The 21,106-nt window shown below is 39.5% G+C and overlaps 1 protein-coding gene and 1 pseudogene across 1 annotated transcript in view; one reads left to right on the plus strand and one right to left on the minus strand.

Annotated features, from left to right (window-relative positions):
* The window catches only part of BPNT2 (3'(2'), 5'-bisphosphate nucleotidase 2), a 30,190-nt gene extending 29,435 nt beyond the window's left edge, over positions 1 to 755 (minus strand). The window contains exon 1 of the mRNA XM_028533626.2: positions 93 to 755. Within this exon, the coding sequence (XP_028389427.1) occupies positions 93 to 479 (387 nt within the window). The 5' untranslated portion in view covers positions 480 to 755. The remainder of the gene's footprint in view (positions 1 to 92) is intronic.
* On the plus strand, positions 627 to 15,640 carry LOC114514797 (annotated as a pseudogene).
* Positions 15,641 to 21,106: the final 5,466 nt, after the last annotated feature.

Below are 21,106 nucleotides of genomic sequence, written 5' to 3' on the forward strand. Positions count from 1 at the left end.
CTCCGTGATGAGCCATGTTCCAAAGCTCCCGTGATCCCAGGCCTGAGCGCTCGGCTCGCCGCCCTACTGTGCCCGGCGCTCGCAGCACCCACCTGCACGTTAGGGAAGGCGGTCTTGAGTAAGTAGTACATCTTGCGGTTGGACAGTACGTCCCCGCTGGTCATCTTGTCGTCGGCTCCCTCGCGCGTCTTCCCCTTGGACTTCTCCTCGAGGACGTTGCTTTCGCGGACGCGCCTCACTTCGTCGCCACCGCGGACGGCAGCCAGCACGGACACGGCCAGCATCTCGCGCAGGTCCACGGTGCCACCGTCGGCCACGGCCACGGGTGCCGCCGCGGCACCGCCAGGCTCGCTGCCCAGGCCGAAGAGACTGAAGCGACCGGCTAGGAAGCCCGAATAGAGGTGGTAAAGGACGCCAAGCCCCAGCAGGCAGAACACGGCCACCCCCAGGGGGGACAGGCGGATGCCCATGGGGGCCATGTCGCCAGAGGGTGGGCACTCCGGACCGCGGCCTTCAAAGGCCTCCCAAGCGCACGCCACCGCCGCGCTCCCGGGCCAGGAACCGTGCGTACTACACAGGCGCCCGCTCCCCGGCGCCCGCGCGCCCCATAGCTCCTTCTGGGAAAGATGAGCTGCGCGGCGAAGCACACCTTCGCAGTTCCGCGCGCCCAGCTCCCCTGGGCGGCACACCCCGACTCCACTGCGGGCCAGCGGGTCTCCAGTCCACGTTAGCCAACTGCCGGGAGGTGAAAGGGTAGCGTGGGTGTGTATCCGGGTTACGGAAGGGGGCGGGGTGAGAGTAAGGGGCGGGGCAAGAGGGACTCCTCCCTTGGTGCGGGGCGGATGGCTAAGTGCTTTTAGAGGCGTTGGACTGGCTGCCTGTTTTTGTTGGGGTCCCGCGTTATTTCAGTTTTCGAATCACTTCTGGATGTGGCGAAGCTGCTCTCCACACAGGAAAGGATAATGAGTGTCTTGTGAAAATGTAATCTATCTTTGAAAGCTAATGTATGGCTGAAAAAAAGCCATGTTGACAGTCTTGACTGTTGAAGAACGAAGGAAAATAAGTCATTTTGAGAGAGGTCTGCAAGCTTTTTTTCTTCAGCGCTTGCCTTTTTAAATCGCTTCTGCGCTCTTGCAGGCAGAACAGGAGGTGAGAGGTGACCAGAGGAATTTTACTTGCTTCTTTATTCTGTTGGCATCTCTTGTAATCTAAATGCTTATGCATTTATATCGGTAGGCATAGATATCACGCATTACTTCCACATGACAGTATAAACCATCCTCTATGTCAGTGATTTTTAACCTTTTTCATTGTATGGCACACCAAAAAATATGTATTTTGCCGATCTGACCCCCCAAAAAAGTATAATTTTGATTCATTCACATAGAACGGCTATTGTTGTGTTGGCTGTTGTCTTTTTTTTTTTTTTTTTTTTTAATTTGACAGTCGAAGGGAAAAGAGGTCAGTGCCCCTGACTACTCAAACACTGCATGTTTTAAAAAGTATTTTCAGCCCACCAGTGTTCTGGGGCACACCAGGTGAAAAGCACTGCTCTATATGGCTGAAAAACATGCCCTGATGTTGGGCTTTCATAATGAAAAAACACTCCAGCCTCTTTTCACTTCCAAGGTTAAATACACCTTCCTCCCAGAGGTTGAGGAAGGAGAGGAATTGCCTGAGGAAGAACATTTGCTATCAAGGTTGTCCCAGGATGTTCTTTCAAACCAGAATACATAATCTTGGAGTCAATGTAGGCCTTTCAAATGTACTTACAGAAGCATTTAATAGAAACGACTCCCTTCTACTATACCACTGATCTTAGCAAGAATAGTGAATACTTAAATTTTAAGTAGCATTATAATTAGTATTGATAAGTTTATCCTCCATCTTAAAAGCAAATATCATGAGGTATTGTATCATTCTAAAATGTTAGAATATTTATATAAAATGGACTTAAAATGCAGCCTATTTTACTGTTAATAGCCAAAAGTCATTGGTTTTAAGTGGGCTTTAATATTAACAACCTTAAAAACTGCAAGTATACAGAATGCATCCTGAACCTCTATTGCTAAGCAAGTCATTAGAGACAGACAGATCTTTACCACTTCCTCAGAATTCAGGGCACCTGTAGAATTTGCATATGGTTATACAGATAAATAAACATGTGGTTATACAGATACAATAAACAAAAACTATTGATTGCTTGGTTTCCCTGCCAGCAATCTGTAACCAGTTTAAAAATAATCACAGCACAAAATCCAGTACAAATACAAATCAATGAACAGTTCCTGGAATGTTGGCAGCACCAGATCTTAGGGAGCATCTTCGAAATTAAACAAATCTCCTTTAAGAAGGAGTCTGAAAGCGAAAGTCACCAAATCCAAGAATAAATATAAGGACTAAGGGTTGAAGTGTAAAGGCCTGAGTTCAAAAGGACCACCTGAAACTGCACTATGAGACCCACAAAACGGATGAGTTGGGTAGTAGTTACGAAAATATTAAAAGCATCATTAGAAAACCATTCAGTAAAAATAAACCAAATATTGTTTTCCAAGGATATTGGAAAGAAATCTTAAGCCCTGGTCGCTGTGACACTATACAAAACATTAGTGGGACAACAAGATAGATGCTAAAAGCTCTGGAGCATTAACACTACGATAACGGGATTTAAGAATTGAGGGAGAAAATGCAAAGGCATGTGAGAAGAATGCGAGTGAGTTTAAAGATTATAGTTTTAAGAGGTGCTCTAGTACTAGGTAATAATTGATAAAAGATAACATGTAGCCCTGGTTGGTGTGGCTCAATTGGTTGGAGCATCATCCTGTAAACTGAAGGTCTCAGGTTCAACTGCTGGTCAGGGAGCATGCCTGTATTGCAGATTTGGTCCCTGGTTAGGAGCATATGAGAGGCAACAGATAGATGTTTCTCTCTCATATTGATGTTTCTCCTCCTCTCTCTTCCTCCTTTCCCCTCTCTCTAGGATCAATAAGCATGTCCTCAGGTGAGGATTATTAACAATTTTGTGACAAGAAGAAAAATTTAATTAATTACATGTGGGACAGTGATATTGTCTTAAAACCTCCATAGGAATTTGGAAGAAATTTGCTTTTTTAGTAACAAGTTGTTAGAACCTTCAAAAATGTATTTATACTGATGAAAATTATATGAAAGTAAAAGTAAAATAATTTGTGAGTGTGTGGTTCGTGAATTGAAGCAACCTGGTCTTTCAAAAATAACCTTTTCTCTAGTTGTTGAAGGAGATGAGGACAACCTAGTATTTCTTCTGTGTAAATACTGATAGCAATAAAATTGACATACAGTAAAAACTTTTTTAACCACCTTCCACTGATCTGGCTTGCCAGATACTACTCCCACCATTTGGGTGCTCACACCTAGTAAGATCAGCTGCTTTTCCAACACCTGCCTCTTTTCACTGTCACTAGTCAAACTTCATATACTTTTTGAGTTAGTTTTATTTCAACCTCATTTTGCCATTGTGGTTATTATTATAAATATATATAAGTTAAATATTATGTAAAGTAACTAGGTGTGAGTGTAAATATAAGGCTGACAGCTTTAGATGACTTGATAAAGGCAAGTTGGTAAAAACAAAAATTGCCATCAAATTAGGTTTGGAGAAAACATTTTTGCTGATTGTGAAGAAAATGAATCAAAAGTTCAAACCAATGATGAAAGCAAATTGCTTGACTTAAAACAACTGAAGCTGGCCATCCTAAATGATGTATTACTTATATGGTTGAAGTAGATGAATGAATAAAAAGATGAAGAAGGTGTGGTATATATACAATGGAATATTATTCAGCCCTGAAAAAAAGAACGAAATCTTGTTACCTGTGACAACATGGATGGACCTTGAGGTCATTATGCTAAGTGAAAAAAAAAAGAGACAGAGAAGGACAAATACCATGTGATCTCACTTATTAAATGGAAACTAAAAAAACAAAATATAAATAAAAAATACAGATACAGACCCACAGATATAGCAAAACAGCTGATGATTGTCAAGTAGGAGTGTATAGAATGGAGATAAAACTTTTTTTAAGTCACATATTGAATAATTCCATTTATATTAACATCCAGAATAGGTAAATGCACAGAGAAAAAAGATTAGTGACTGCAAGAAGCTGGTGGGTGGGTGGTTGGGTAGGGAATACAGAGTGACTACAAATGCGCCCAGAGCTTCTTTGTGAGGTGATGAAATGTTCTGAGTATAGAAAATGTTTATGAAAAAAAGGAACTGCAAGTAGTGAATATACTCAGAGAAAAGTCCTTGCCTTATGCTACAAGATAGGCAAATGACAATATATGGACATCCTTTACATGTTTAAGACGTGTAGGTTTTCCATAATTTCCCACATTAACTGTGTTTTCTCAATTAACTGACCCACTATAGTCCGGATTGCACCCAACAAAGGACCTCTCCTAAATGGGTTTTGCTACCTTTCTACAAATACCATCTTTCTTTATACTCTCCATATTATGCAAAATAAATAGTACCCATTAATGAAATTATTAACATCTTAAATGATGAAGATATTTTGGTTTGTCTGAATGATCCCTGACCCACAAATTTACCTTGGAGAAACTCTGTGTGTGTGTGTGTGTGTGTGTGTGTATGTGTGTGTGTGAGAGAGAGAGACAGAGAGAGAGATCTGCCAGTTAGTTTTCCTGTATTTTTCCCCCCGGGTGCTTTAGGGGGACAATATAATAAATTAAAAGTTCAATGAACTTATGGCATTTCTTCATGTTTAAATAATAAACTTCCAAGAAGAGTATTATTTGTTGCCTTCCCTTAAATGATTCAATCCTATAAACACAATAATTCCATGTTTTAATAGACCAGTGATATGGTATTTGGTTCTGTCATTACAGTTGTATCTTTGGCAGTACATAAAATTTTGGGGACAGTGTTTTTCATATGTTAAGATTGTGGATGTTCTATTTCTAATATATGATCTACATTCATTCTTAAAATTGTTTTCCCCCTAGATTTAGAAATATTCAACTAAATGGGTAATTTTTTTCAATTAATATAAAATAATTATTTTAGCATTATAAAGTTTTATTGTGGTCCTGGCCTTAGCAACAATAATAGTGAATACTTATTAAATAAAGGCAATATTGTAGGTACCTACAATAGAAAACTACATATAACTTTTAGCCTAAAAAATTATAATCACTCTAAGCTATGTGACCAACATGAACTCAGAGAGGTATTTTACATATCTTTATATCTCTGACATGACTCAGATCCTGTTTCATATGCAAACTCAGTAAATACATATTGAACTGGACTTTTAAAACTAGTTTTAACAAAATTTTGCCTATCATCTAAAGGGTTTTTAAAAATATTGAACTAACAAATACATTAAAGATCCAACATTTATTTTGTGTGTTCAAAACATTCGTTTCACAAACATGTAAGTCAGCTGAAATAAATATTTGCATTGTAGCCATGAAGATGTCAAATATTTGTTAATTTTTGTGTGTGCTTTTTATTCAACTCAGTGCTTGACAAAGCATCAATTAATTCAGTCAGTGATGTAAAATTTTCCACATTTTATTCTGTCATATAAATTCATATTACACATTTTGAACACTATCTACCTTAAACCTAAGTTAAAATTATGTTCTTAAAATTCCATTAGGTTAAAAAATACAGCAAAGTATCTAAAATTTTCTAGTCTTCAAAAAGTAATACTTGAATGGATTCATCAACCATGAATAGAGTATGTAGTCTATGGAATTATGTTCATAATTTACAGTTGACCCTTAAACAGCATGGGTTTGAACTGTACGTGTTCATGTATATGTGGCTCTTTTCAATACATATATTAGAAATTTTCATGGGGGGGACTTGTGACAATTAAAAAACTGGCAGATAATCTTACTGTTTTCTTAATAACATTTTCTTTTTTCTAGTTTATTATAAAAATAAAGTATATAATATATATAACATACAAAATATATGTTAATCTACTGTCTCATGCTATCAGTAAGGATTTCAGTCAACAGTAGGCTATTAGAAAGGTTTTCAGGCCCTGGCTGGTGTGGCTCAGTGGATTGAGCACTGGCCTGCAAAACAAAGGGCCGTTAGTTCGATTCCCAGTCAGGGCACATGCCTGGGTTTTGGGCCAGGTCCCCAGTAGGGGGCATGTGAGAGCCAGCCACACATTGATGTTTAACTCCCTCTATTTCTCCCTCCCTTTCCCCCTCTCTAAAAATAAATAAATAAAATCTTAAAAAAAAAAGTTTTTGGAGAATCAAAAGTGGATTTTTGACTGCAAGGGGATTGTTCAAGGGTCAACTGTATATTATAGAAGGACTCTAACATAATACATACTGCTAGTGCACAGATTTGGGTATTATGTAAACCATGTCATGTGCTCAGAATGTAAGAACTAAATATATTTAGTAATATGCCAATGGTTCTTAATTTTTTTCCAATGTAAAAGATAAAAATTTTTACATGTAGGCATAACAGAGAAAAACTTCACTAAACAATGTTTACCCTTACAGCATGAAATATACCTTTATGTTTTATACTCCCCAAATTTGGGAGAGAATTCTCTGTGTCTGTTTCTGCTTGTTTTTTCAGCATAGACACTCCCTTTTTAAGGATGTTGTATTTGCAGGAATGTTTGCTCTGCAAACATCCTTGAATGACACAGATGGTATCTCCCTCCAGAGGAAGGGACATATGTCTCATGTATATCAGGCAAACTTAACCACAATTATAAATGATTTAAGTTTCCTATGCTGAAAGTTCTCCTGGAATGCAAGCCCCTGCGTGCATGAGTCTCAACCCTTTTATACCCTGTGAGAATTGGGGCTTGAAAACCAGATACAAATGCTGACACCGTGAGTGCCACAGTTGCTTTGTCTCTGAGCCAGGATACTCATGGCTTCTGCCAGCATCCACACAATTGACAGGCTAACATGTCAGTTGCAAGTAGGGTAAAATCTCAGACCCTTCAGAGTTCCTGTCAGTTACAATTCCCATATCATCAATTAAGTCATAAAGCCAACGTTCCCAATTTATTTCTTCATCTTAATTGCAAACCAAAAGGAACAAATATATATTTTTGCAGCTTCAACTTACTCATACCTTATTATGCAACCAGGTCTTCTAGAAGCACATATTCTTTTAGCAGAACGAAATCTCTTCCTCATCTGTCTTTATGCATGAGCATGATTCAGTCCAAGAGCCTCCTGCCTGTCCTTGAGGTATTCATAGTTAGAAAAGACAAAAGACACTCAGATTACTCTAGGTGATGAGCATTTATTTAAGAATTCAGGCAGTAATGAGGAACCCTAGGAACATACTCAGCAACTTAGAGACATTCTGTGTCTCAGTGCTTCTAAAACTGTAATGTTAGCAGATCGTAATGTGCTTCAAGATGACTCATAGTCATATAGAGTACAAAGCAACTCCAGTGACCCATTTTTTCTTTCATGTATCATGCTCACACCACCACTAGGAACTCTGATTGTGTAACACATACTGACAGTGTTTCACCCCAAGTTATTTGTGTCATGCTATAGTTTTACATACATCTCTGTGGGTACCTTTGGCTCTGGTCGAGTCATTTCAGCCAGGTTAGCAGGGTTACTTTCATTTGAATTCTCTACACGTGGTAAAAGCCATAGCTACTGAGGAAGAATAGCCTGATGTTGTTTTCCTTTGAAGAGCTCCAGGGCAGATACAGTCATCATTGTCCCACTTATTTGAGTTCCTCAGGTAACATCTTAACATCCTTGCACCTAATGATAAAGCTACAAACACCTGCCAGGTGAACAACAAATCAGCAAATTCTAGAGGTTAAAGCACTAGAGAGATAATTCAGCTCCATCTCTTGACTTTACTGGTGAGTAAACTGGTTCTCCAAAGCTGGATCAGGAACCATGGTCTCCCATTTTCTGCTCAACATAATTCCTACCTCATGCTTGGATATGCGCAACATCACCCTCCTTGGGAAGGCAGTAGGAGTGCTGGCTTGGGCTTTCAGCTCCTGCCAAGTGTCTGTTCCATGGTGTGGCACATTTTCTCTCTTTCTCTCTCCTCCACTCAATTGAATCACTTTAGATTTGCATATGATCTGATTCACTTGCAACTTTCCTCACTTTTTGAATGCTTCCAAATAATACCATTTAATTTTAAATATTCTCTCATTTCTACTTCATGAATGAATTATTACCATGAACAACTCTGAGAAACAAATTCCCAGGTTTTATACGCTGAACATTTTTCAATCCTGGTCTTAGATCACTGTCTCCAGGTGGCTTCCTGACCAAAGAATAAGCTCCCTGGTTTTTGTGTATGCTTGCATAGCAGATGGTCCTTGTGTGTATCTCATGATATTGTCACTACCTGAATACCTGGCTACCTTCTGTAATGGACTTGTGGGCTCCTTATAGGCAAGACCCACATCTTATTCTGGTGTGGTATCCCAGAACCTGGCACTATTCTTGCCTTGACCCATGTTCAAAAAGTGGTTTATAATGCATTTTGACCCCACCATATCTACAATGCCATTGCCTATCCCCCATACTCTTTTCTGAACCTAATTCATTATTTCTTCTTACTCCATAGATTAATAGAATAAGTGTAACAATCTTTCAGACACAAAATCTTATCAAAATCTAGCTAGCTGAAGGTAATAGGAAGAAAAATTGCACATCTAGTTTCAACTGTGCCTTTCTTCCCCTTTAAGCTTGGAGTTCTGTCATTCAGCCTCTGAAAAGATGTCAGTGATAGTGACATATCTTTGGAAACATGGAATAAATATGTATTTGATGGACATAGATCAAGTCAACAAAGATAGTGAGTCCAGCTTATGGCTCCTAGTAAGTGGGCAAAAGGGAGATGGATTTTAATGATTCCTGATTCTTCAGGATACCTAGTAGGAAATGATCAGAAAAGTGCAATTACTGTGTAGATTGAGAACAAGAAGCCCTTGGGGATATTCACATGTCTATGCTCACATCCTTCTTCATAATGAAGGAAGGGGCCAACTGTGCGGAAGGCAGGGCTGGGAGGAGGGAGCTGGCAGCAGGGAGCCCTTCCATAGAATGATTGTGGGACTGCTCACCTGACTCTAGATAGCAGACAAAATTCAGCAAATAGAACAGTTAAAATTTGTGAATTTTATTATATATAGATTATACCTCAGGCTGATTTTTTAGAAGGAAGGACGGAAGGGGAAGAAACCAAGTTAAGAAATAGATTCTACATACAATGTTAATGAAACTCTCTGGAGACAAACTAGGGTAGAAGGGCGGAGCTCACATCCACATTTCTGCCAAGATCATGATATGCTGTAACTGCATGTCCCAGCAAGATGATCCTAGTGTAATGTTTTAAGAAGATAAGAAATGCCTTCTATTCCTATGTAACACAGTCTGCAGGCCCATTGTCCCCACTGACTTGTAAAGGTAAAATATCAAATAAAGGAGAAGACATCCTTTCCGCTAATCCAACTAGAATGCAGATGACTAGGGAATGGCAAATTGATGTACTTCTTGAAGGAGTACGTGGCAAATAAGCATAAATGATCAGGGCCAACTAAGTTCGCAATCTGGCTGGATTTGTGACCTAAGGTCCTTCAAAGAATGACCTGGATAGGGGGAAGCAGAGTGACATTTAAAAGTGAAGTCACATGTGGATGTCAATCGTAGCAAGACTGAAATAGAAGGAGGGGTAAATGCACACTTCCTAGACTAGAGCACTTAAGGCAGGCTTCAGTCAAAGCTGAGATATCCAGGAAAGGGGTCCTGTGACTCTGGCTGAAGAAAGAACAGATATTTCAAAGAAAAATCAAGTTTGGTTTCCCTTAACAGTTTGAGATTGTAAGCAATGGGTGCATCTTTTGTTTGCCACCGAAGCTGTTTTCCCTTCTGCTGTGCACCCTCCTGCCCTTCTCTGCCTGGCCAAGTCTAAGCAGTCCTCTGAGACCATGAAGTTGGCCCTCTTCCCATGCCAGCCTACTCTCATCAGCCCATCCTCTGAATGTCTATTGTACTCCAAACCTTTACTGTTCAGTTTAGCACTGCTCTGTCTTCCTAATTATTTATGCACAATATTCACTCCACTCCACCGACATGACCTAGTCTCATGCAATCAAAGAAACACAGTCTAGCAGCCAAAAGGTTGTTTTCCTCAAATACTCATTCTTTACTAGCATTTCTCACACTGTGAAGGCCACACTTTTCTATGTACTTTCCTCAGACTCTTGGTACATATTGTGTTCCCTGTGCTAGTTTGGTTGAGAAAGGTCCTTTCTCAAGGACAAAGGACTCTGGGTCAGGTTGCCATGATCCATTGACCTTGGACTGGCTGAGACTGGGGGCTTCTTGGATTTGCACACCAAGTTACCCTGCAGGGAGGGACAGGCTGCCCCCTGCTTCCTTTCCTCATGCTTGCTCCCTTTGCAAGGCTTTTGTTTTCGGCCTCTGGGCCACTGTCCTGTGGTTGCTGGGGAATTCCCCTTGACCAAGGATGACATCACCTTCTACCACTTCCCTCCAGGAGCCCTGGCCTCAAAGCCAGCTCCCCACCCTGTTTACATTGTCTGTCCTGACCAGCCTAACTAGGCAGTGCCAGCTGGCATAGATTTGCTTTTCACTAAATGTGTTTTATACTAAAGTTATCTGTTTTATTTATTGGAATGGTTAGTTAGTTCTCAAGCTTGTAATCTAGTTTTTCTTTATAACTTCCTCAGCACCTGGCACAGACCTGGCCAGATGACTGATTGCATGATGCTTTATGCCTGGGAAAACAGAGAGGGGCAATGCCCAGTTGCATTAACAGTATGTAACAGGATTATTTAAACTAGGATAGTGTTAAAAATGAAAAAGTCATACAAGCATAAACAGCCATAAACCAAAACTCCTGAGCTGAGGCATGTGGCAATTGTACTTTAACCCCAAGGTGGTCCATTGCATACTCAAGTAATTTTAGCCAGGCTTGATGGCCATCCTGTCACACCAAAATGCTGTCCTCAGTTCTTCACAGCCGGTGTCCACATGGATATTTGGAGCATATGGCATGTCAGTTGTTAAAAATTTTAAACATCGTCACCATTTAGAATGATCTGTCTTTTATGAAACCAAAATTTATGACTTAACGCATTGGTTCTAAGCTTCTCTCTTTGAACTGTGCAAAGGCAATTTAATTCTCCAGCACACATTAGGCACACAACATCCACTTAAATATTGAAGATGGCTATTTGGTGAAGCACTGCTAAACTTGAAATCAACGTAAGATTTAAAAAATACTATTATAGCTCAATTAAGAAATTAAATGTACAAAACCCCCCGACACTCCAAAATAGAAGATATCAATGTATACTGATTGATCTTTTAAATTAGAAATAATTTTCTTAGATTAAAACACATCGGAAAAAATGGAAGAGTTTAAAATTTTTAAATACACTAAAATTTAAAGTTTCTATTAACAGAATAATAAATAATAACAAAGTCAAAGAAATATTTGGCATAATTATGTCATACAAATCAATAGGGAAACACTAAGACAAATTGGCCAACTTATATAAAAAATAATTCACAAATGTGGAAATATAAGTGGTTAATAAACTTGGAAAAATGGTCAACCTCACTAATAATCAGGTACGCAGTTTAGGCAAAACAAGATACTAAATGCTAAAGGTTTGATAAAACATGGATTCTTAGGCATTTCTCAGTGGCAGAAAAATATTAAAAAATGATTTAGCATATGTATGAGGAGACTATGCCTGTAGATAGTGCTTTGATTAAATGAATTGAAAAAAAAGCTTCTGCACACAAATATATATCCCAATGCCATTTACAATATGGAAAACTTGGAAGCTTTCTAAATCTTCAGCAGCAAGTAAGTCAAAGAGCATTTCTAATAGACCATTTCTCTTCTCCCTCACCTTCAGCTCAGAGGACCAAAGAGTGAAAAGTTGGTGAAGAAACCAACAAAGACAGCTGTGTCAAGAGTGAGATTCACGCACAGAGACGCCACCCACAGGCACCTGCAGGAAGGGGTGAGCCAGAAGGAAGAGAATGAGGATGACTGTACAGTTGGGCAGTCAGTCCCCTTCAAAGAAAGTGAAGACTGAAACGTGTCCTCGGAAACCTGTTGGTTTTGTGGTGAATGCCAATAATACAATGAGGAGGTGGAAATGAAGTAGGACATAGTACAGGTTTTATCTGAAAGAACTGATATCGAATCTTGGAGTTTGTGCCAACATCATTCATCTCTTTAATGATGATAACACAATTCCCTTCATTGTACATTATTGAAAAGAGCTCATTAATAATCGTGGCACTGATTACTTGAGAGAAGTTTAAGAAACCTAGGGAAGCTATGGGCTGTTGCAAAGATTTGTAGTATAATCCAGAAAATTAAGAAGGAGGGGAAGATGTGTGAATGCTTGTTAAGACCCTTGCTGAACTGCAAAACTTTTGAACTAGAAAGTGTCACCTCCATATACAAGAGGGTATCCCCCCAAAATTGCAATTATCTTCTGGAAGCCAGGACCCTTGTAGTACAGGCTTCCACCACTAGGTGAGTGTTTTGGGAACCCTTCTGTATCAGTGTACCAGTTGTGAGAGGCTGCATCTGTCTTCAGTGAATTTTTTTTTGAAGACTCTTTCAATGTGTTTTCCCATTTCATAATGGGTGATTTATGAGTATACCTGCCCACACTGTGCTGAGTGTCCAGAAGTTTTTGACCAAAACTGGCATGACCCCCATGCCCTACCCTTCCTATTCACCCAATCTCATCCCAAATGACTTCTTTTTGTTTCCTTGGGTAAAAAAGCCCTCAAAGGGAAACAGTTTGCTGATGTGGAAGAGGCAAGACAAAATATGGCAGAAGCACTAAAAGGCATCAAAAGTGACAAGCTCAAAAAGTTTTCTGAGCAGTGGAAAAAAATGTCTTGATAGGTGTATTGCATCAAATGGAGAGTACTTTGAAGGTGACTAAAGTTTAAATGTGTAAGACTAAGTACACAATTTTTAGTAAATAAATTCTGTTTTTTTAGGTCCCCTCTCCTTGTAAAACTTGGAGCAAAGTCACCAAAGCCCAATGAGAAAGGCAGTTTAGATTGGAGGAAGCAGCCAGGACACTGCTTGAGAATCCACAGAAGCTCAATCTGCTGTTTAACATTCAACTGAAGGTATAAGGGCTTTTGACACTCCAGGACATTGAAACAGGAGTTCAGCATATTTTAGCAGGCATGATTGCTAAAGACAGATATACACATGACCTCAAAAGGAAATTGTGCCCCAATACATATATTTCTATTCCATCATCTCCAGCAAAGTGTTCTTTAAAAAAGTAAATGAGAAAGATAATGATAAGTTTCACCTCTACCAGAATTTTTTCATGCAACATAAAAACTATTCAACATCATCAGATTTTGGCAATTAACTGTGGAGAAAACTTGAATATACTACAGTCAAGGTCAACACTCTTGATGGAGTTAAGAATGAATTCTGCCCAGCCAGTGTGGCTTAGTTGGTTGGGTGTCGTCCCGCAAACCAAAAGGTTGCTGGTTCGATTTCCATCAAGGCACATGCTGGGTTGTGGGTTTAGTCCCCTCTTGGGGTGCAAACAACAGGAAAATGATCCATGTTTCTCTCCCTCTCTTTTTTCCTCCCTTCCCCTCTCTCTAAAAATAAATAAATGAAATCTTTTTTTTAAAAAAAAGACTGAATTCTGTAGGTGGTGCATCCAAAACAAGTGAAGACCATGTCACTTTGCAAGACGGGAGTTAATGAAGATCTTACGCAAGTCAATGGATGATTCTTTTAAATGACTTGTTTATCCTCTCTACTGTAGAGAATTCAGAGCCAAACTAACATTAGATGCAGAGAAGGAGTCAGTAATGATGTTTGGATGGAAACTTTGTCAGCTCCTCTTAAGCCTTGTTCCAGGGCTTGTGGATCTTGGTTACAAACATGGTTGCAAATTAGCTATAATTTCTCTTACCAGCCAGATGCATTATACTATGTGGTTTGCTTGCATTGTGGACAAGGCTTCAAAGAGGTGGAGAAAATGAAAACGCTTTTGCTGGATTTCAACAGCAGCGTGGTGGTGATTGGAAATGGAACTGCTTGCTGGGAAACAGGGAAACAGAAGCTTACTCTGCTGACATGGTCATGAAAAATTACTTTGCACTATTAGATGTTGTCCAGCGTATGGTCAGTGAAGCAGGAGCATTAACTTACGGTGTCAGCCCTGTAGCTAACAAATAGATGCCAGGACTGGACTCTAATTTGAGGAGTGCGGTTTCTGTAGCAAGATGTATAGAAGATCCATTAGTTGAGCTGGTGAAAACTGAGTGAGACATGTTAGAGTTGGAATGTGTCAGTATGATGCCTCCCAGGCATTCCTCAGGACAACACCAGACAGTGCTGGAGAAGACTGTGTCAGCTTTGTGGGAGTAGATGTTAACATCTGTTCAGAAGTCTTGTTAAGGCATATTGTAAGACTTGGTGCTAACTGAGCCAAAAATACTCATAGTATTGAATGGCAAGAGAAAAATGGGCCCCTCAGCAACTTAGAACATCTGAAGAAAGTGAAAGGACTGGACCCAAACTCTTTCCAAAAGTGTGTTGGCTTCATCAGAATTATCCAGCATCATATTAAAAAATCTGGCAGTAGTCAGCAACTGAATCTGCAGACCCAAGTCAGGGAGTTGCTGTGACCTCTCTTGCAGGTGTGAGGTCACAAATGAGAACCAGGGCAAGAAGAGCAAAACCCTAGCAAATGCTGAACTGAATCCAGATCCTTTGGATCCAACTTGTATCCACCCGGAATCATGTGATGTAGCAACAAGGTTTTTTATCATACACTGAAGAAACACTGTGTGAGAGTGGAAAACCTGAAATGCAAGCAAAAGTAAAGTCCATTCCTTGAAAAGGAAAGAATAGAGAAAATGGCAGAAAAATTACAAACAATTGCACTTACCTCACAAATCATCTTAGGTGGTTCCAGCCAGCCTGAAAGCTTTGACTTTCAAACGGATTTTGATAAACTCAATTTTGAGAGAAGCATAGTCAGCTTGTCAGATTTGAAGGTTGGGCAATTCTTTTTTTTTAAAGACCAAAGGGCTTTAAAAAAATATGTATTTAATTTTTTAGAGAGAGGGGAAGGGAGGGAGAAAGAGAGGGAGAGAAACATCAATGTGTGGTTGCTTCTCACATGGCCCCAACTGGGAACCTGGCCTGTGACCCAGGCATGTGCCCTGACTGGGAATCGAACTGGTGATCCTTTGGTTCCCAGCCCTCACTCAATCCACTGAGCTACACCGGCCAGGTGGGGGCAATTCTTACAGGCAAAGTTGAGAATGCCACTTTGGAATTTTTGTGGATATAGGAGTGGGGAAAGTAGGGCTGGTTCCCATAGGAAATATAACAGAGGCAAAACTTAATAGCATGAAGAAGAGAAGGAGTCTGGACTGGGGCCCTGGAGAAAGAGTGGAATTTCAAGTACTCAACATTGACCCCCCACTCCTTGAGCCCAGATCTAGGATTGCTCTGGAAATCATTCAAATGATTGATTCAAGTGTCCCACTGAAAGCCAAACATTTATGTTATTTTTTCATTTCCACAGATTGGCAATAATATGTCAGATGTTTGTGGCTTCTAGAGAGCAGGTGAGAAAAAATTCATTTAATGTCAGAAGTATTTTCTGAACATTTCCTTATTTTTCTTTCTAAAATGAATAGAAAGCTGATAGTTTGATTTCCTTTCCTTTTAAAGAAAACAACTAATAGGCATCCTTATGTAGCTCTACATAGTAACAATTTTCTGACAAAAATTTTACCTTTTGTAACTTACCTTTGACTCTTTTTGCATTTTGTATAAGAGATTATTTCACTTCTACTTGTCAACTTGTCTGGCTGGACTTACATGGAATTGTCTTCTTGAATTGTACAGTGTTTATTCTCCCTTTTTATAGATTTTTAAAAGTCAGGACTTTGGAATTTGATTCTTGATATTCCCTTGCCAAGAAAACAAAAAATATACCAATAAAACAGATCCAGATGTGTTTGTAACCATCAAGTGGATGACTTAAAACTTTTCTCAGACAGATACATGTACTGATCACTTCAATGAAGTTTTGTGGACAGTGAAAAAAATAGGCATAAAGGGCTTCGATTAGTGCCTATTTACAGTCAGCACTAAGTAAATTTTAGTGTTTATACTAAGAACTTAATATTTCTGTCTGTGAATGAGTAAGTCATTCCTAATTTAACTTTAGCTTGTCTTGTATGGTGCCCTATTATTTTAGATCAAGTAGTCCCTGTGAATTCTAAGTTTCTTGAGTCTGGAAACCGTGGGCTTTTTACCCTCCATGATACCTACAGAAGTTCTGAGCACACAGCGTTCATTCCATAAATACTTACTGATTAGTTTAATGTTCTAGAGGTATTAAGTATCCCCCCTAATAAAACCCTATGGTTTGCTGGGAGACCATTCTCTATGGGTCTCCTGTACTTTGTACGTCTTTGGAACACAGGCACTGACAGCTTTTGTTTTCCATTTCTTTTTCAATGAAGCTTGTATAGTTGTTCAGCCTGGGAAATAGCAATAGTGATTCCACCGGAGCAGAGGGCAGGTGTGTTCGCTGTCTAGATAGTAAAGAGAGTAACACCCTACAGGGTAAAAATTGGGTAGCTTTGCTTGAGACCCATTATTTCTCACCTCTGATGCAAACCACTGAGTTCTCTGCATCCACATGTGCCATTCCGCCTTGTTCTCATGAGACACGAGGGGCAGGTGGAAACAACCACACGGAATGCGGGCTGCCTGCTGGGCCTTGGGTGACAAGCTCCTTGGTCTCTGCTCCGGGAGTCTCAGTCTCCTGGCGGAATCCACGGCACTGTGGCAGGCTCACTTGGTAACTTGCAAGTAGAGTGAAACCTGAGACCCTTCACCATTCCTGACGTGATGTTGGAAAGACAAGCACATTGATTTAATTGCCCAGCTCTATATTTTTCCAACTCCATTTAGAGGCATGGGGGACTAAATAAGCAATACATTCCATTTTAAATTCTCTAGGTACTGCATGTTAGAGTTCTAGTTCCTTATGTTGTCTTTCAGTACTTTATTATTATATGATTCTGACCTGGAGAATAGAGCACAGTGAAGAGATCAAATAATTTTCCTTTGAATTTTGCTCTTAAACATGAGGACTGAGCCTGAGGACACATTTAGAATACTTATCTAGTTACACAGCCCGGTGAATGTACATGGTTGTGCATTTACCAGAGGGGGAGCCCAGGGAAGGCGAGATGCTTTAAGAAGAAAGGAGTTGTGTTATACTTGAAGCACAATAGGATAGGTGTCCAGGATGGTGCAGGTCTCACCAATTATGTAGTGTGGTGAATATTAAAGGAAGGATGGAGTCAGTGGCTTCAAGGAACAGTGTTTCTCACACCGTGGGAAGGAGTTAAATGTGGCAGAATGACTTAATCAGGCAGGCGGTTGAACTGGATAAATTCTAAGATTTCCTAGGAGTTTAAGAGGGCTTAATGAAAAATGACTGTTTATGTTGACTTAAATTAATACCTGTAATGTTGCTGTCCATATAATTAATATGTTTTTCCTTGTACCTTGATAAACAGAAGAGGTTCTTTCTGTTTGAATTTGCTTAGTCTACTGCCAGATGGTTTTGTTGACAAAGGCGCAATCTGTCTCTGACACTATGTCTACATTTTATAACCATGAGGCCAAGGTGTTTGCTACAGCATCAAAACAAAAGGCTCTCATTGGTCTATCCAGTCTCCAGTGAGGCAATAACAATCTTTAATTCTAGACAATATTATTAACAATTTTCTGCAGGCCAGACACTCTGCTAAGCCCTTTTCATGACATACCCCAGTGAATTCTCTGAACAAACCTCCGAAGTTGGCACTACAGGACCCCATTTTACAGATGAAAAAACTGAGATACAGAGTATCCAGAATATCATGTTGTTACCTAGTCACACAGAGTAAGTACCGGAGGGGAATTTGGGCAGTCTGAGTTCTATGCCAGTGCTCTTAACAACTACATATTTAAAATGCAGAATCAGATGTGGACAGAAAAAAAATCTAGCAAGTTGTTAAGGAGGAACGAAATGTGGTGATTTTTCTAAGGTGTTAGAGGAAAACAGTCACATGTTTCCCCCATGATATCAAAATAACCCAACTGCTCTTTGTTCATTTCTGTAAATTGTGATGTTAAAGCTGAGACTCTGCAGGTTATTTTTAAAAATGAAGTATTTCACAACACTAACACAATGGAAATATTTTTCCCTTTTAAAGGAAACTTTGTTTTTTTGCTGACACTCTTTTGAACTTGCTGCTCTTTGGGAAAACAAGCCAATTTAGAAAGGTAGAGATTTATAACTGGAGATCAAAATGTAAACACTTTTTTTAAACTTTATTTTTATTGTTGACACTACTACAGATGCCCCCATTCCTTCCCCTCCCCTCCCCTTCCCTTCCTTCCTTCTGGCTATCACCACATTGCTGCCTCTGTTTATGAGTTATTCATACATATTCTTTGGCTAATCCCTTCACCTTCTTTCATCCAGCTGCCCCTGCCCTCTCCACTCTGACAGCTGTTGGTCTGTTCCATGTATCCATGCCTCTCTATTTTGCTCAGGTTAAGGTTCAGTAACATGATATAACTATGCTACGGTTATGTAATATTTTAGTCCTCTTCAAAGTTGGGCATGTGGCAGTTCTTTCTCCAGACTGAAGACTCCAGGGTCAATGCTGCTGGATTTCAGGGATATTGCCTTCCAGCTTGGCAATAAGGTAGTTAATTCTCGGATGACTGTTTTTGTGACAAATAAATGATGAAGATCTGTTAAAAGTGGATTAAAAAATAGCAGTGCTACTTTTCTAGTGTCAAAAAGCCATTAAATAATGTTGGCTTTAAAAGGGGCACAGCTTCCCATGAACTTAATGATAATTTCAAACCCAATGAAAAACTATTAGGCCCACCTAGATGGTTTATAGTTGAGACGTGCAAACTGGGGCCAGATGGCAAGTATTTTAGGCTTTGTAGGGCACAGATAGTCTTTGTTGTGACCATTTAACTTTGTCCTTGTGGTGTGAAAGCAACCATAGACAATATATAAACCAATGTGTGTGGCTGTGTTCTGAAACAACTTTATTTATGGACAATAAGTTTGATTTTCATACAGTTTCCCTTGTTACAATACGATTCTTTCCTTTGATTTTTTTCAACCATATAAACATGTAAAACTCATCCTTACTGCACAGGCCATACACAAACAGGCAGAGGGCTCAGCATGACCTGCAGACCGTGGTTTACTGATCCTGGCTTAACCTAACCTCAGCCAGGTCGTAGTGTATACAATGAGCAGAGACCTTCAGCGCCGGCAAGTGAGGTCTGTGAGACTGGTCCTGGCATATCTCCACCTCTTCTCTCTGCATCCCCTCTCCACCCCTGTGGAGTCTGCCCACAAATTACTAGCTTCCAGTCAGGAGAGTTCATTATACGCAGCATGATCAACTGCTTTAACAACATAATTACCAAGTACGGGTACACTGCTACAGTGTTGTCATCTTTCCTTTAGCTTTGTGTGTTATCTTCTTGGGGAATGATTCAGGGATTGCTTCTGACTGGTCTTCAAGCCAGAGTTACTTCAAACTTCAATGCTTGGCTCACAAAACCAGAATGCTCTATCTTTTCATCTGTTCAGACACACTGCTCACTAGCAAAGTGCAAAACCTAGACTGATAGATGTTCCATTACCTCTTCTTGGAAGACCACATTTCTTAACCTCCTTCACAGGGAAGTAGAAACTATGGGACTGGTTTTGCTCAATGGAATACGGACAAAAACAATATAAGCCATATGCAGGCCTGACTCTAAAACATCAAGAGTTATCTTTCATAGTCACACCTCCCCTCTCTTATCTGACCAGCTAAAAGCAAAGATAGAAGAGATGCTGGAACTCTACTATAGAAGGATTCCTAGAACAGAAAGAGAGACACCTAGAAGCACTGCCTGACCTACACTGGATCTCAACTGAGCTACAGAAATTTTAAGGCTTTTTCTTGTTAGAGCAGCTAGCATTAACTATCCTGACTAATACAATGCTGAAGTCCTACTCAGGGATTTTACTCAACTTCCATTATTTTCTTGTCTTTATTGGAGTTTACTGACAATCTCTTATACATTGCAACAGTTGCAAATTTCTGGATCATAATTATCCCAGTAAGGGGAAATTGTTATAAAAGCTTATAAAACCAAAAATCACAATTCTGAATATTTATTTCAGAGAAATAAAAGTTTCTATCCAGATAAAATTTATATAAGACTGTTCATACATAGCTTTATTTGTAATAGCCCCAAACTGGAAACAATCAAAATGTCCCTCAAGAGATAAATGGTTAAACAAACTTTTGCATCTGTACCATAGAACACTGCTCAGGAATGAAAGGAAATAAACTATTGATGCATGCAATGATTTGGATAGATCTCAAGGGCATAAAAAAGTCCAATCTCAGAAGATAAAATACTGTATTATTCCATTTATATAAAACTTTCCTACAATGAAAAATTACAAATAATGCCAAACTGATTGCTAGTAGTTGCCAGTGGGTAAACATGCAGGGGGCAAAGCTGGATGGGTGTGACTTCTGGGTTGCATGAGTGAGACCTTTGTAGCGATGAAAGATTTCTGCATTTTGTGGTGGTGATTGTGTGAATATGACACGACAAAATGTCACAGAACTATATCCATACATTGTAGGTGTGTCAATTTCCTATCAAACCATGTAAGAAAAGTCATTAAGGAAAACTGAGTACCTGCCTGTGAATCTATAATTGTTACAAAATAACCACCATGATAAAATCCTTATTCTATGTTAGGTTCCATGTGCTTTTCCTGTGTTATCTTATTTAATCCTCACAACTATATTATAAAGTAGGTATTCTTGTCCTTATTTTACAGATGAGAAAACTAAGAATTTGAAAGGTAGAATAACATAGAAAATGATGAAACTAGGATTCAAGTTAATCTGATTCCACAAATCTTGTTCTTCTCATCTATATATTTACCCT

The sequence above is a fragment of the Phyllostomus discolor genome, chromosome 7 (genome assembly GCF_004126475.2).
Source record: "Phyllostomus discolor isolate MPI-MPIP mPhyDis1 chromosome 7, mPhyDis1.pri.v3, whole genome shotgun sequence".
Taxonomy (NCBI): domain Eukaryota; kingdom Metazoa; phylum Chordata; class Mammalia; order Chiroptera; family Phyllostomidae; genus Phyllostomus; species Phyllostomus discolor.